At 36.5% G+C, this 18452-nt stretch overlaps 1 protein-coding gene across 1 annotated transcript in view; it reads right to left on the bottom strand.

Moving 5' to 3' along the window:
* dnah2 (dynein, axonemal, heavy chain 2) overlaps positions 1-18452 on the bottom strand; it is a 275588-nt gene that overhangs the window by 238909 nt on the left and 18227 nt on the right. The window contains exon 8 of the mRNA XM_056461233.1: positions 7946-8103. Coding sequence (XP_056317208.1) covers positions 7946-8103 — 158 coding nt within the window. The remainder of the gene's footprint in view (positions 1-7945; positions 8104-18452) is intronic.

The following is an 18452-nucleotide window of genomic DNA, read 5'->3' as shown; positions in this document are numbered from 1 at the left end:
GAAAAAAAATGAGCCCAAGTGATAAAGTGAGAGTGAAATTGCGAAAGAGAAAAAGTGAGGCCACTAGGAGGACAGAGGATAAAGGTCATGCTGCAGCCAACACCACATTAATCATGTCACAACACACATATATAAACATATACAGTACATACACCAGCAGCTTCAGCAAACCAATTTAAGTGATCCCTACTTATACATAAGATGCCGGTAAAATAGCTCTAGAGAAAAACACAGGTGACCTTTGATTCATGGCTGTCCAGACCGATAGAGCTGACGGCTGGCTTTGATCAATCATTTCTCTGAAAGCGTCTGACGTGATGTGAGCTGCGAAAGTGCCAGTGTCACTTGCTGATTTTCTGCCACTCATGTCTCTACAAACAACAACATGCTATGACACTAAGTGAATTTGTTCACATATGTTTATTACAAACAAACATGACCACAAGTATGACATCTAAAAAGCCCCATCTCCAAGAACTCACCTTCCAAAGGACAGAGTCGTTTATTTGTGTGTGTGTGTGTGTGTGTGTGTGTGTGTGTGTGTGTGTGTGTGTGTGTGCGTGTGTGTGTGTGCGTGTGTGTGTGTGTGTGTGTGTAATAGTCTCTCTTTTCAAACTGAAAATAGAAAGAGGTCTTGCTTTGCTTAACACCAAAACCTCAAGCATCTGGATCAAGCTTTAACATTGGCCATTTATAATGCTGTCTGCGCTACACAGGGTATTCACTCTCGCACTCAATATATCGTAAAGCAGGGACAATCAAATCCTACCTCGGAGGCCTGCCGTGCCTTAAGTTTTTAGTTGCAGTGCTGTATTGAATTTACTAGTGAAGCAATCGATTCACTTCAAGTGCTGCCATCGGCCTGGACCGCAGGAGTGCAGGCTATTATTGCTGCAGCTGGCAGGCCATTAATGGTACTGCAACAACAAATGCCTCGTAATAACAATACTAGTATGCTCTTCTGTAACGATTCTATTCACAGGCTCTCAGACGTATAGGATGCCTAATGCTCTGGTCTATTCAGTAAACACAATTCCTTTACTGGAGGAAAGAAACTGGAGGAAAATTTGAGAGTTCTTGTAAATATCAATGTACTAAATAACAGGCTCTATCGAAGAGAAGCGACAAATGGCTTCAATTTGATGGATACCTGCATATCTGTGCCGCTTCCATTAAATGCAGATATGCTTGAAACATTGCCAGTTTTCACTACAGTAAGGCTTGTTTCTGGTGAAAAATCAACAGTTGACAAGAGCATTAAAATTATGTAAAACTATTCTGTTGAATAGATCAGAACATTTTTTTCTCATCGTTTGCTTACCACCATGTTGTTTAACCCCTTCTTCTGTCTAACAAAAATATATAATATTAAAATGTCCATTGTTGTTTAGGACTCTTATAAAAAAAAAAAAATAAAAAAACTGAAACTGAATTTCGCAGGATATCTGCTATTGTGTTTCACATAAACAGTTTGCACTGCTTTTTTAGTAAGCCAACTTATTTGAAAGTTTCAAATCTGTCAGCGCAATAGCCTAGTGGTTAGCGTGTCAACATATGGTGCAGTAGCACGTTGGGCGTCCTGAGTTTGAATCCTGGCTCGAGGATATTTCCCTACCCTCCTCTCTCTCTCTCTCTCTCTCTCTCTCTCTCTCCAACTTAGCTTCCTGTCTAAATACTGTCCTATCTAATAAAGGTGAAAAGGCCAAAAATAAATCTTTAAAAAAAAAAAAAGTCCTGCCAACCCACCAAATGCAGGTATTTCAGCTGTGGCAGGTTAGAAAGCTGCTCTCACTAGCCACTTTGTACTGGTTGAAAATAATTTTATAATAATAAGTTTTCTTAAATACAGGGTTTGACAATAAGACTGGATGCAATATGTGTGCAAATGTGAACTTAGAATCGAGAAGCAGCATGACTGATAAAAATAATGTTCACACGAACAAAAGAAAGCAGGTAAATACCGAATGAGAGGATGATTGTTACGGTTTAAAAAGCGATAAGAACAAACTGGACAATAATTCTTTTTTAAATGTCTTTTTTTTAAAGAAAGGTTTTGTATACAGCTATATTTTGCTTGTTTTGACATATTATTTAAAATTTGTAGCTAAGAAATAATTATTAATTCATAATAAATTTAGTAAATCCTTAGTGTTGAACCCTGAAAAGTCATGTGAAATAAAAACTAATTGCAATGCGACACTATAAAAGCACAACCCAATTGATCATGCACATAGAGCAAGCTCATACACAACACACATCAAAAGTGAAATGAATGTGGACATAACATAAAATCTAAATCAAGTAATTTTAGTATGTCAAATTCAAATTTATGCATATAAAATATATTTTCTCAACAACAAAATTGTGGCTAGTGATAATGGCGAGTGGCTAGGAATGTTGGAAATCTACTAGGCACAGTGGCCAGTGATCAAAAAAGTTGTCAAGCCTTGCTTACAACTTAATTATATTGGTTGTCCTTTTTATTGATATTCCAGGAAAATTTAAGTGTTATCAAAGTGTGCTAATGTACATTTACAATACTTTGTTTTTTGAATTTGAATTTGAATTTGAATTGAATTTGAATCATAAATTTGAATTGAATTTGAATTTATTGTGTGGGTTATTCTTATTTACAGATATTTGAATAATTCGATATGACATTTTGTACATTTGTTTCTGTCAATTCTGATTATTAGTTTATACTCATCTGGTCACATCTGTGTAGGTCAAAAGAATTTAAAGTATTTTGTTCATACGTTTGACAGAAACATACAGTATAAACACATCAGAAAATATTTGATTCAGAACTAAAACTTGTCCAAACATAAACTGTCCAAAAAACGCCATACACTGTAATCATTTGTTGGACTACCTTTAGCATTGATTGCTGAAAGCATTCCCTGTAGCATCGTTTTAGTATGCTTCTGTAACATCACAACCTATATTTCTATCTAGGGTTGCATTCATTATTTGCCAAGATCTTGTATTGAAGATGGGACTTTCAGAGTACTGTGTAAAGTTTTCTCCAGCACATCCCAAATATTCACAATCTGGACTCTATGAAAAAAGTGTTTTCTTATATAATATAATATATATCATATAGTGGGTTTTCTTAAGATGGCTCTCTTAAGCTGTTTAATTATAATACACTGAGTTCCATTCACATTATGTTTGTGGAAATTCTCCTACTTCCACAATTAAATATAGACATTAATTCCACTGTTATTTTATGATTTGATTTCACCAGATGATTGAGTGATTGCTTATCTGGATCTTTCTAGATTCTGTTTTCTTTTTGCTGAGCACATTTCTTCCCTAAATATGATGGTTCCTCACTATCCTTTCAGTTTTTAATAATGCACTGGATAGTTCTTGCCCAGCATCAATTAGGGTTAAATAACTGGTTATAGACAAAACAATCATCCATGTATAGTAAATGTCCTATGGAAGGCTCTTACCTATTTATTTATTTTTTTTTGGACAGGCAGCAAATGTTTTGTTGTTTTGATTAGATGGTCATCAAGTGTATTACAATAAACAAACATACAGCACAACCTTTTTGTAATATAACTCAGTACTTATTTACTTGAAGTGTCATGATTATATAAACCTACTGTAAAAGATTAACTGGTTATTGGTCAGTTTGGTCCAGTGGTTTGGTCCAACCTAGTTATAGCTATTGATAAAATCCATTATCAAATGAGTACTAAAAATCTGTGATAATATAAAAAAGTCAAGTCAAAATTATCATTAGTATAATTATCCATGAGAGAAATAGAATTGTACCATTTCTGCTAATTTTGAGGAAAGGAAAGCAAGTTATGGCATGTGACCAAGTATATTGACATATTCTCAAAATCTGCCACTGCTGCCTTAATAAATGTATGAATGACATACAATTTTAACTTTAAAATAGCACATCGCTACAGGGAAATTATTTTAATTATTACTGGTTGTATTTCAGCATAATTTACTGTATCTACAGTAAGAATCTTTGTACAGTACAAAGGCGGAACAGTGTGTTCCTTGTCCTGTCTGAACACTGGTTGTAATTTGAAGCAAGAGGTCAGCTACTCAAAGAAAGATTGGAGATCTCAGTGCCTGCAGGGCTAAACAAACTCTCTACTTCTATCACAACGAATGAAGCCAACAGTCATAAACAACCAGCAGGCCTACAAAACTACAAATCTGACACAATCCCAAAAAAACGGCAGGGTTGGGGGTGAAAGTGAAAGACCTTAGGGTGTAACCCGCTAAGAATATTGTGCTGTGTTTGCCTGACCGCACATTATTTTCCACGAAATACCTCTGGAGCCTCTTGCTGTTTTAAAAGCCACGACTGAATGGCTGTATCCTGTTGGGAAGACTAGCTTAGGAAATAAATGTTTCTTCTGCACAACAGAGCAACCCTCCCACCGCATCTGTTGCATTCAACTTCAACAATACAGCATTTGACAGACTGTTAACATCTTTCAAAATCACAGCCATATGAGTTATGCCATAGTTTATGGCAGGAAGCTACGAAGCAGACAGCGAGTTCGGCTGCGGTGTGATGAAACAGTATTGCAAAATTTCACCACACATAAAGAAGCAACGGCAGCCTCAACCTAAGTGCAATAAAAACTCCAGGAGATGACTCTGAGAGAGCTCCTTTCAAATGGATGCTGCCGTGTTCAGCCTCTGTCATTTGGCGGTAAGTTGCCATCACTTTGAAGAAGAAACTCTGTCATCGCACCGTAAAATGCTGTTCTTTTTGGCAGGAAGGCTGCAATCACTGCACGGCTCTGGCACTCTCATTTAGCACTGGTATCATTTCCATTACGAAAGAGGGAGCGAGTGCAGGTATTGTGTGGAGAAGCTGAGATGGCTGGGTGGGTTAGCGGAGCCAGTGATGGTGGAAATAACAGGGAAAGGAAGGACCATAAAGCTGAAAGATAGAGAGCAGGATGGGCAGTAAATAATATAGTCTTAAAGTGTGCTCTGTATTAGCCTGTGTATAGAGAGAGGTAGACCAAGAGCTGAAAAATGAATTCTATCTGAGTGCCGCTGAGTCAGAAACATTTAGCTGAATGTGAAAGAAGCCAAAGTACTGCTAGAACAAAGGCTGTGGTTGCTCTTTTTGTAACTGTGGCAGCAACATAATATAAAGAGAATTATATTAACAATGCTAAAGTAGCAAATGGCATTAGCAAAGTAAACTGCTGCAACAGTAACAATATTGGTTGTATTAGCAGTAGTGGCTTATTTGAGACAACTGTATTAAAGTATAAGGGTACAAAGAAGCAGTGATACCATTTCTAGCCCAACAGATTTAAATTATGATAGCTTAAACATATTAATTAATATTTTACTTTAATACAGACATCCCGTTCGTCAACTAGCGGAGTATGGTCTGGTTCTAGACATGGTCATGGTCTTGTTTCCAACTATACTGTGAGATATACTGACAACATAACACCATTTTGCTGTTTCTACAGTTTAGAGTGAGCAGCATGTCAAAACAATGCAGCGGTACACACCGCACATGCACTCAGGGTCATTTATGGAAATGATTTTTTGCTGCAATATACTTTATTATTTATGTCTAGAGCCAAACACGCTTCATTAAAACCTTTTTTGTTCCTCTTTGCCTCTCTTCATGCTGAAGTAGTTGTTTTAAAAACAGTAGCAAACACATTTATGTTATACACAAAATGCTCTAAATAACATGATTTTTATTTTAAATTTGAAAGAAATGTTATCTGCAGTTTACAGAATTAAACAAAAATTATGTTTCACTCAAACTAACTATAACTGTAAAATGTAACAATTTTTCATGCAGGTCATATTTTCAGATCAGCGCAACATAATTTTTATGTTTTGCGCCACGTTATTTAAATAACGTGGCGCAATAACATATCTATTTGCGTCACTTTGTAGATTCATGGGTGTTCCGGAAAAGGAGGTGTGTTAAGGCACATTGTTGGCACATTGCTATTTTGAGAAACTGAATGTGACAGCGATACTGACCAACTAAAAGCTGGTCCAGCACAGAGCGAGCTAGTTATAACACTTAAACATTGCTTAATATATGTACAGCAATACACAAATATCTTCACATATGAAAAAAAATTTAAGAATTAAAATGTTGCAAAAATTATTATTTTCTACATAAATCCAAAAATCACTACCTCCATGTGTTCTTCGACTTGGGTGTGGGGTTGGGGTTGGGGGGGGGTTCAGTTTATTCATGACAATTTGCATTTGTATAATGTTATTATTAGTAGTAGCATTATTATTTATTATACGCATATTTATATTTGTTTAGATTTGTATTAGTTAAGTTTAGAATTGTCCACCTGTTGGGTTTCGGAGACGTATACATCACCATATGAATAGAATAGATCGTGTGTTTGGATATAACTCAGTTTTTTGACCAGACTTCATTATTATCGTTAATTTATTTGTTTGCTGGAAATTAGAATTGAATTTAGAAATAGTTTAGAAACAAATCTTTGCGTTTAACAAACAAAATTAAATATGTAGGCTGATGGACGTATTTGGTAGAGTGAGTTTCCACCATTTCCTTACTCCACAAAAATAAAGGAGTAAAGTAAAGAGAAAAAGTAAAGTAAAGAGAAAGTGAAGAGGCCGAATAAAGGAGGCTCGTTCTTTATCCTCGCGCTGCAGATGGTCTTTTTAACTGTTTTTTCACTAGTGAAGCATTCAGTTTTTCAACTCAACTGACTCTTAAAGGGAATGGGAGATGGGACTCTGATTGGTTTAATGCACGTTACTGTGTACTTAAAACACACCCATAACTAATTAAGCGAATAAACACAACCCTGTTAGACCATGCGCCAGGGTGCAGAGTGTACTTTTCCATCCTTGAAATAGCTAAAGTGGATTCGGACATGCTCTTAATGCTATAAATTATGTGAATATTAATCGGTCAACAACAGTTTGCAAATATTGTATGATTTGACGTTTTCTGAACATGAATTACTTAACCAATGTGTCCATTGCCTTTGACAATACATTACTTTTAATAGTAATTTATCTCTCTATTAATAGTCTTGAAAACAACCAAATGAGGTTGTTAAAGGTCCTGCGAAGTGCTTTAATATGTACATTTTTATTCGATGTTTGACGTAATCTCAACCAAAACACAAAGAAAGGATGGGACATAGATTAGCTCCTCCCTTTTCAAAAAAAAAAATTGGCCAATAGCGTTTTGCTTATATAACAGCTCTGCTAATGAGAGTGTCTGAGATTAAGCATCTTGAATGGAGCGGGACATGTTCAATACAAGAAAGTATTTGATTGGTCAAGAATTGATAAGAAACAAATTGATCAATTAAGGCGGAAGTGACAAACTGCAAGCTTTGGATGCTGATATCAGGTTTATATCTTTTAAATGTGAATTTTGTCACTGTTTTGAACACACTCTAGATCATAGATATCCTTAAAACTAACATGCTGATACTAACATCTAAAAAAAACATTATTTTAATTGCACAGGACCTTTAAAGATAAAAAATGACAATGGCCATGTTTAGAGAAACATGTAAAAAAGAAATAAATGACCGCTGCAGTGATAATCTCAGGTTTAGCAGTCACAGTAATACTACAGTAATACTAACAGTGGTGCGGAGTACTGGCAATGCTGATATGGAACAGTGTGGCACCCAACAGAGTGTAAGCATAGATAAATCTGCTTAATTATTTTTGAAATGATACAGCCCTCCATATGTCACCGCTAACCGGAGTTATGCCATATAAAGTGGATGGGTGCTGTAATACAGTGCAATCACACAGCAGTGTTAAGTTCCTGTGCTGTAAGGATCAGAACAGAACTCAAGAAGAGAGAGAGAGAGAGAGAGAGAGAGAGAGAGAGAGAGAGAGAGAGAGAGAGAGAGAGAGAGAGAGAGAGAGAGAGAGAAATGAAGATTGAGGACTACAGTACTTGTGGTGAAGCTGCGAGGTGTGCAGGTAGAGCTCTTTCCAGGTCAGGCAGCACTGAATACAGTCATTCAGAATCTGTTTGCTAGAGATCGCATAACCCTGGAAGATCCTGTCCAGCGAGATCTCTCGACAGCACAGACGGATGATCTCATTGCTTATCTGCAAAAAAAGAAAAAAAAAAAGAAATTATATTAAAAAAAAAATCGACTGTGAAGTAAATGAAATACCAAGTGATCCCTGCACGAATCTGTCTTTGTGTCTGTAGTCCATGTCAGGATGTTCAGTTTCATAACTGAGGATTTGCACATGAATGTTTGATGAGAGATCCGCATTGACTGTACTAAAGCAAGCACAGACAGGTGTGTGCCGTAATGTGCTCTGCATTCAGGTGTAGATTAACCTTGAGTACAGACTTTTCTACAAATCAGACAGGATTTGCTCGTGTAAAAACCCTGGCTTTTGTGCTTGATGTCACTCAGACCTTTATGCCTTGCAAAAACAGAGGTCTCTGTATAGAAACGAGCAGAAAAAAGGTAACAAAGAGGGCAAAAAGGAAGAGAGCAGAAGAAAGTGTAATTATTGCAGATGATGAATATTGTGGAGGATGCGAAACGACAGATTCCCATTCATTTTACTTTGAGAATTAGTGTGTGTGTGTGTGTGTGTGTGTGAGAGAGAGAGAGAGAGAGAGAGAGAAAGAGAGAGAGAGAGAGAAAAGAAAGAAAGCAGAGAAAAATACAAGCACATGTGTATATCTCTGTGTATGTGGAAGAAAAGAAGAGAATCTGGAGAGAGAAAGCGTGTGTGTGTGTGTGTGCATGTGCGTGTGAGCGTGTGTGTACTTTTGTGTGCCTGCACTATGCTGCAATAATGTGTACTACACCCTGATTACAGTGCCAGGCAAATTCCTGTTTTAATGAACGAGGCACAAAACAAGAGGAAATTAAATTGATATGTAAATGACTCAAAATTCTCATTTAAGCAAAAGGTTAAGAGAGCCACAGAATTAAACAGCTTATGAGTTCATAATATATTTTTTTTCATTCCTCTCTTTACAGAGAGAAAAAAAGAACCTTCTGTAAATGAAGACAACACATATCCCAACGCCTGCGTCTCAAGAGATTTCTGAGGCCTTGTTCAATCAAAGACGTTTCTTCCATTTCTGTCACAGAAGCTCTTGAAAATCAGCAGAGAAGCGTGTCTTAACTTTGGTGCCGGGGGAAAAAAAAGTGAGGTGTCATTTTTCTTTGGGGAGCTGAGAGTAGGGTTAGGTGGACGTAGGAGGTAAGAAGAATAGATGACAGGCACTGAGCTTTAGGAAACCCGACAGATGGTGTTTCATATCAGGGAACAGACAGTGGGAAGCAGACAGCTTATAGAGCTGTGAATCTCATGTATGCAATAACAATGAGTACATCAGTCTCAGAAATCCAGCACATTAAGAATTATTATTATAAAGGCTTCATTTATTTGACATTGCATCACATATGAAATCGCATACGTCTACTAAATAGCATTTGAAATACTATTGAAATGACGAACTACTTTAAAAGCGTTCAACCCATGGCCACTTTAATATCCCATGAGGCTATAAGAGAGTATTTGAGAATGGAAGTGACACAATTGACACTGGTATAATGCAGTATGTTAATATTTTATCCATATTACTTCTACTATATAGAAAATACTACAGATTTAGGTGTAGTACATACTCGGACAGTATGTGATTTTGCACACACCATTAGTCTTGAAAATGGGTTGTATTATGTTGTATTATATTATGTATATAATGTTAGAGTGTAAGTTCCAATTTACATAAAACATGTTTCCATTCCATTGTTTTTCTATGTTAAAAACACAGCTTGATGGCTGCACAAAATTGGAAAAATTACACGTTGCGATATTGTTTTATTCTGCGATATATATATATATTGCGATATGAATACACTTTCAGTAGATGAGTGGAATAAATGTTTGGGAAAAGGTTGATTGATTGGGAAAATTCTGAAGGGGTGTACATAAAATATAAACAATCTACAAGCATATATAAATTTAATAAATTAAATTAAATAAGAGAGTGCCCTTCCTAATTAAATAAACAGCGTTTTATTGCTTTCCGAAGAGTCGAAATGTATTTAGGTATAGAGCAATTAAAAAATCCAATGTAATATAATACTGCATAGTTTTCGTTTTATAAACAATTCCAAAAAATTAATCGTTATTAATTTGTCAAAGTTATAAACGGTACATTTTCTTATACCTGAATGCTTTTAAACCCCTCAGGCCTCTAAGGCCCCCCTCAGGCCTCATAAGGCACACTTGCAAAATGATAAATTATAATCCAGCCTCAACATTGCATATACTTGCGATGTGACTATTGCAAATGATCACACATCGATGTTGAGACCATATTTTGTGCAGCCCTACCATGCATGACCTTTGTCCATGTGCTTGTCCATGACCATGTCATTTGCTGTGCCTCAGATGTCATGTCAAATTACAGTAACTTCAACTTTTACATGCAGTGTCACTCAAAGTCATTTTTGTTTTTAAACATTTTCAGCAGTTTCAAAGTAGTAGGCCACTGAGAAGAACTCAATGTGTGTGAGAACGGGCACGGGTTTTGAAAGCTACCCTTTACATATGCTCGAGTGGTTGGTTCTGGATATCTTCACACTCTAAGGCTGTGCTTTTTAAAAAAAACATTCTTGCATTTTTAGATGCAAATATGGATTCTGTGTGAACAGCTCCTAAGAATGTTTAACCTAATGTTTGCAGTTTCTAAATAATTGAGAAAACCTATAAGTTTATAATGTATTGAACGACAGTAGTTTAGTGCCATATAATACACTATTTTTTTCATGTAATGTGTGAAAATAAACATTTTAGAAAATAAACCCAATTCGGCAGTGTCACTTGGGTCACTTGTATAGTTTGGGGGAAAGGGAAATGGTTTATAAAGCGAATGAAGCCCCGCCTTCTAGTATATAGCCACTCATCAATCACTTTAGACCAGGAGTTCTCAAACTCGGTCCTGGAGGGCCGGTGTCCTGCAGATTTTAGCTACAACTTGCCTCAGCTCACCTGCTAGGATGTTTTTAGACAGCCTAGTAAGAGCTTGATTAGCTAGCCCATGTGTGTCTGATTGGGAATGGAACTAAACTTTGCAGGACAGTTTGAGAACTCCTGCTATAGACTGACAATTCTCTGGGGGTGACGCTTGGACCAGGTGTTTGTTTTAACGACAATTTCTGTAGTTGTTATAAACCCTCTGGGATTGGTAAATGCACTGGAATCTCAATGAATACTTGCTTCACAGACATGAGAAATATATCCACACAAAGCTTGAGATCTCTTTTAAACGAACCAACTACACCTGAAAACAAATGTTCTCTGCTTTTGTAATCTGTATGAAATGAATGCGAGGTACAGTCTATCCCATCAAATTCACATCACATAACAGCAACTAATTGAATGCCCACAAACTTTGTAAACAAAGAGGTCGCTGTCATTTTGGGAGGAAATTTGCCATCAAGACAGAGTTGGGAATTATTTGGCATTATTCAGAGAATGAAAATGTGTAACATATAAACATAAACAGCCATAAAGGAGTTTAGTGTTGTGATCTTGTTCCCTTCGAGTGTGCATTCAATTGTGCAACTTGACAAAATGCTAATTTTGTGTGATTCAAACGTTTAGAAATGAAACATATGAGACCGTTGTTAAATTTTATTGGTGATTCCATAAATAAAATCGAATCCTAAACTTAGTAAACAGTTTGGGAGTATTTGCTGTTTCCTTATTTAAACACAATGCCTGAGAATACTGACCGAGAGGTGTTTCAAAGATGTCCACCAAGTGAAATAACTTACCTTAACAGGCAATTGCCAAAGATCACAAAAAGAAATTTACCCATGTCAGAATTAGTAAGCTGTAAATTGGGCTAATATTCTACATCAGCATATGTTAAATCTGAGTACTGCTGTCTGGGTACTTACTTCTTGAGTGCACATCAAAAGAAGCTAAAATGGCAGGTAGAATTCACTTGAGTCTGCAATTTTAATGAATAGGACAAATGTATGTGGTTCAGATCAGCGTCCATGCTGATCTATATTGCAAATAAAACAAAACAAAACAAAGAAACCAATTACAGTATGGTATGGGTTGGTACAGGTCACCTTTATGAGGCTTGTGTTTCCACTGACTTAAGGGTACCAATGGTACTCTTTTGGTGGGTATGGTGTACGACAGAATGTTTCAGTCAATGTCATTCTCGCTCAAGGAAATGTCAAAGTAAAGCTGTATGGGTAGTTCGCATATCACATGAGAAGCACTTCTCACAAAACAGATGTAAAACTTGTGTATAACTGTTCATTATTCACTTTTCTATGAACATGATTTGATTAAAACTGCAAATCAATGATAGTGATGATAGAAATAGCCTACTGTAACATCTGCAATTGTATAAAATAAATAAATAAATAAATGCAACATATATGAACACAAACAGCCTCTTACAGTCTCCGATATGTTACCAATTACAGAAAAACTACACACAACAGACATTTAGTCCTTATTTGGGTTTAAAAACAACACGCAACATAGTCAATGCAAACCTCTCATCTTTATGTTTAATCTTCACCAGCACATGTAACCTCTTGTTAGAAAGTAATTCTGTCATTCCGAGTTCATAATAGTCCAAAAAGTGATGATAATAGTAATTCATGGCAGTTTGTTCATGTCTTTGGTTGCTGAAAGAATAATTTTTCCGTTTTTTTCCTTTGTTTTTTCGCCTCACTATTGCGCTTGTCCGTTTCTGAAAGGATCAGATGTCAGAAGCACTTCAATAATCACGCACACTTTATTATCATCAGTTCAAGATGTTCGTTATTTAAAAGATAGATGTGCGGCAAGCTCACGAAAGAAAGCAAAACCATTCGTGCTTTAGACAGCCTTGTAAACAACTACAGTGCACAGGGTAGATTCTGCTCTTCTCCTCGGCTTTGTGGCTGTTCATCAAGATGACGACAAGGTTTGTTTAAGCTCGGGGCAACCATGGCTCGTTATTATATGTATATATTATTACGGTGTAATGTCCCGGATGTGTATTTAAAAATGCAGCTTCCTTTGTTTTTATTTTCCTAGCTTGTGCATGAGCTAGTGGCGTATCTCTGTAAACCAATCGCCTTCAGCTGTGTGTCTCGCTCTGCATTTTGGTAACCTTTTGTTGTGCTAGGTACCCAAAAAGTGGTACAGTACGGTGCGGTTTGCTTTTTGGTACCTTTTGACAGTGGAAATGGCCATAAAAGCGTACCAAACTGTACCGTACCATACCACTCAGTGGAAAGGGGCCATTTTAATCAATATATTGTTTATTGTGAATGAATTTCCACAAAAATACAAATATGCGCTGCTTACACATTATTGAATATAGAATCATCATACTTTAGGCATTATTATAAGAGTGTGAGAAAAGCACAAACATTAAGAAATATGAAAACCTCTCAAGAGCCCCAAAACCCCCTCAAACCACAGAGGGTTAAAGTGACACTTTGTGCTTGAATTTGCACTTTGCAATTGTGTACCATAAACAGTGATTACTTAATTTGGATAGGCCATCTGAATTTTTATTATTTTTTTTTTTATTTTAACCATCTCACATGACCACATTCATTCTGGCATTAAGACAAAGCAGCATAAAAAAATTTAACTTTTTGATTTTTTGTAGACCCTAACAACAGAACGCTGCATAACGGAGTGCAGCAGAGCAGTACAAGAATGTCAGATAAAGTTGGGTACTGTGTGGCCATTTCTTATTAATGGCGGAACTTGTCCCCTCATTGTCTATGGTGGTTATGGCCCCAGTAAAGTACATGAACTCTTTTTTTACCTATGCTTTTTTTCTCTTGGATTGAAACAAAACAGCAAACCAGAGTCCGAGCTCTATGGCCTCTAGTGCTGGCTGATTGGAAAATGATATTAAAGCCAATGTAGGCTTTACCAGCTCAGAGAAATAGGACGGGGGAAAACAAACCAAAAACAAATAAAAGAAATGCTAAAGCCCTGAGGGACAGACAAGGAAAGGTGGATGTGACGCACACATACAAATACATACACAAACACAGACACGCACACAAGCACACACACACACACACACACACACACACACACACACACACACACACACACACACACACACACACACACACACACACACACACACGCACACACACGCATGCACACACACACACACGCACACACACACACACACACACACACACACACACACACACACACACACACACACACACACACACACACACACACACACACATCGTGACTCAAATGCCTTGTGATTGGAAATTATTAGCTGGAAACCTCTGACTGGAAACCGAATCAAGAAAGCAAGTTCTGCTCCATGTCTTTTCTCTCTACCTCTGCTCTTTCTCTCCTTCCTCACTGCAAGCACAATAAAATGCTTCCCTGCTGAAATAATCAGGTTTCTTGTGTTATTTTATGTCTTGCAGGGGGAGAAACCCTCAAAAGTCTGCAAATACTAGGGGCCATTTCACCTTCATTAAACACGGCACTGCTAGCACGCTACTGCACACAGCCAATGACAACAGAGAGCTGGGTGGACTTTACAGATCATTTAGATGTATTTGTATATGGGTGTTGATAGAAATCACAGTTTCACTGATTTTAGAACAGTTTCCTCAATTACTTCTAAAATGTTTTGTTTCAAATTTGGTCAGGGGAAGTTGATCCCCCATCAGTCTTCTAGGAATGTGGGCCAAATCTGTGAACCAGGTACAAGATCCAAGTCAGTGAGTATTAATGGAGCTTAGCGGGTGATTTAAATGTACAGTGTATTCATGGCACGGTGGAACCACCATGAGAAAAATGGCAACGTTATTTCATGGAACAACAATAAAAACACGAAAATCTCCTCAGAGAGGCCTATATCAGTCACTGGAATCTTTCACTCAGGCAAATAGAAATTCAATTTTCCAGCTGAAAAAAATGCATATAAACTGGTGTTCCATTGAAGGAGAAGAGAACTTTCTTTCACTACAAAAATCATTACAGCATAACCTGAGCCATTTTCATAGCCCAAGCACTGACCTAACACAATAGATCTTTTCAGTTCAGACAGTTGTGTATTTGACAAAGTGCAGAGTGCTCACTTGACTGAACAGCAGGCATTCGGTCTGGGTAAGAGTGCATAAAGAATTACAGTGTTGTGTCTGAACAGGAGTATGCTTCTGACAGTCTAAAATAAGGTCTCCGGATATGTCATTTTATGATTATTTATTTATTTTAACTCACCCTCATGCAATACCAAATATGTATAACTCTTCCTTTTTTTACTTTTCCTTCTGTGAAAGACAAAATAAAGTATTGTGAATATTTAAATTAATTTTATGAATATTATTATTTTTACTGTAAAATAATTTGGTTCCACTTTATATTAAGTGGCCTAAACTAAAAGGTACTTACACTGAAATTAATAATTTGTTACAATGTACTTATTGTGTAAATACATGTTTTTACATCATACTTATAAATAATTAAATGCATCCATGTGATTACATCTGTAATTACATTTTTAATTACACCGTTAACCATCTCTTACAACTTAAGCAACCCTTAAACCTCACCATACCACCAAATCTGTCCATAACCCTACCTGTATCCCACCTCATAAGCACCAAAAGTGTTCTGCAATACATTATAAACACAGTACCTTCTATCTCTCCATTGTGTGATAGATGCAAAGACACAATCATATATTTTGTGGTCATATATTTTGGTCCTGTCCAGAAGTATTTGAATTTTGGAAAAGTATCTTTGGACTTTATTCCCCGGAATTAGCAATGTTTGGATGTTCAGACCACGCTCTATTTTGACCTAAACATCAACAACTCTCCCTTATGTTTGGCATTGTGCTGGCCAAGAGAGTGATTTTGATGGAGTGGAAATCCACGACTCCTCCAAGTTTTTTAAAATGGTTAGCTGAAATGGTTTCTGCCCTCAAGCTGGAAAGGTTACGTTTCTCTAGATTTGGCAAACAGAAAATGTGTGACAAAATATGGGGCCCCTTCCTTAGATGTATAAGTTAATAATGTCTTTGTAATTGTTATTTTTTTGTAATATTATTTTTCTCCTTCCTTTTAGCATGTCATTTTATTTAGTTTCTTATTCCATTAGTCTGGTTTATTGTTTTATTTTTTATTTTTTTTTTTTTTTGATAAAATTGCTGATTTGTTTTGCTTGTGTTTTGCTGCATGTTCAAGTTAGTATCAGGTAATAACACAGAGATAATTTTGTTAACATATATACATGATGTACTCTATTGGGTGTTATGTTTTTATAAAAACTTCTATAAATAAAGTAAAAAAATAAACACAGTACTGTAATTACATTGTATTTATTTGTTGATGCAAGTGTTAAGGACGCTTAATATAAAGTGGGACCCTTTTTTTATTTGTTATTCATAAAAAACTCATAACACTACAGTATATAAAAATGATTATACATTTTATTTGCATATTTTTTAATCTTACAACTGTAAAATATATGTTTTTAAAATACCGTAAAATGTTACAGTAAAAACATATATCAGTTATATTACCAACTATAGTGAAAAAGTGTAAATGGTTTAAAACTGAAAATGTAATATTAAAACGGTGCCAATTTTAACACTATAAATTCACATATAATGTATTTTACAGTACCAGTATGGTTAAAAATAAAGGAAATTTCCTGAAATTGATTAATTAATATGCATTTAACATTTTCAATATACACAAGGTTGTTTATAGGCAAAAAGGTTCTATTTATATTTTTTATTAAATGTTTTCATTCATGCTGCATCTTTCTACTGTTCAACTTTCTCAACTGTAGTTAGGGGTTGAGGTAAAATGCAGAATTTGGTACAACTAGATTGGTACATTGACATTGCATCACTTAATGAAATATACTGTTACAAGTACATTATAAACCTGCCAAGAACTTTAGCTGAGTAAATAGCTGGAGTTCTGTTGATTTGTCTGACCTTGTCAGATTGTCCTACCTCCCATTCAAAAAGTAAGCAGCACATTTTGATGACGCAATATGCTACCAATCAGATTTTGCTACTAGTGTCAAGTATTGTGATATGTAGCTGTAATATCAAACCAACCCACAACATAGAGAAAATAGATGCTATTGGTGGAATGATGTTCTTGAGCAGTGGCTGTGCTGACTATTTACATTTGGCTGGTTTGGGGTCTCATGTCGCAAATCCATTAACACGGGTAGTGACGCTGGTATTGGCAATTCTTTCTGACCAATTTTTGGTTATGGTAAGGCTTGTTTGGAGCCTCATCTGAGGTGGTACTAAAAGTACCAGATACTAGGTACTGTATAAAGTGCAGTAGAAAAGCCCGCAAAAGTGAGATGTTCTGAATCAAAGCACGTTGTACCATGCACTGGAAAAGTGCCTAATGATATCAAACCTTCTCTTTGGGTGAACTTTCTGTAAGTTTGAAAAAAAGGGAAACAAAAGAGAAGAAAAAAGATTGTCCAGACTTGAACTCATTAAACATTCGCAGGTCAAAGGTGCAAATATGACCTCAGAGAATATAAATGGCCGTCTGGAAAAACAACTGCTCATTCAATGTGGGCATTTCAGCAAGTGCACACAATGATTCTCACCCCTCAGGAAACAATTAGACCAAATGTTTTTGTAGCAGTCTGATTTGCCTTGATGTGTTTTCAAAGAAGAGAATTAAAGAGAGGAGAAAAAAAGAAAAAATGAAACACACAAAAAGAGAGAGAAACAAAGTGGCAGTGGTACCATGTGATTCCTGCAGAGGAAGGGTCAGAGCGTAATTACAGAAGGTTAAACGGTTTCCCTGATGCTCTCAAGAAGCCAGGGATGGAAATGAAAGCAAGTGAAGCGATGTGAGCTGGTGGCGTAGAGACGCAAGACCCCGCTCCTCTGATCTGAAGAACACGTGTTACATGTGCTACACGACTGCGGCTGATGGCTTATCTATGTGATGGAGCCCAAAGCAATCCAAACTTTGATGTGCTGGTAGCATAGGAGGGGGTGTGGGATCCAGACAGCAGGTACCTCTGAGAGCGAGAGCTTAGCTGATTCATACAAAATTATGCATGAAGTGATTGATCTGTGAGCCTAGACAAAGGGTGATGCATAACAATAAAAAGGTGTAGAGGATCAATCTTCATTGCCGGAGCATTGAAAATCAATTCACTCATATGATGTTATAAAGAGATATCCTATCATATAATGTACTGCTTTACTAAATCATTCCACAGAGGGGATTTGCATTCGTAGAGTGTGAATATGATGCAACCATACTAAATAAAAGGATTACAAATCATGCATAATGTAATGTTTTAGCACTATCACACCAGCAACCATGAGATATTTAACAACAGCTCAACAAGAGTCTACAGTATGTTTGCTCTGTCGATGAAAATAGAAGAATGAACTACTG

The sequence above is a fragment of the Danio aesculapii genome, chromosome 7 (assembly GCF_903798145.1).
Source record: "Danio aesculapii chromosome 7, fDanAes4.1, whole genome shotgun sequence".
NCBI classification, from domain to species: domain Eukaryota; kingdom Metazoa; phylum Chordata; class Actinopteri; order Cypriniformes; family Danionidae; genus Danio; species Danio aesculapii.
This window is presented reverse-complemented; position numbering and strand designations above follow the sequence as displayed.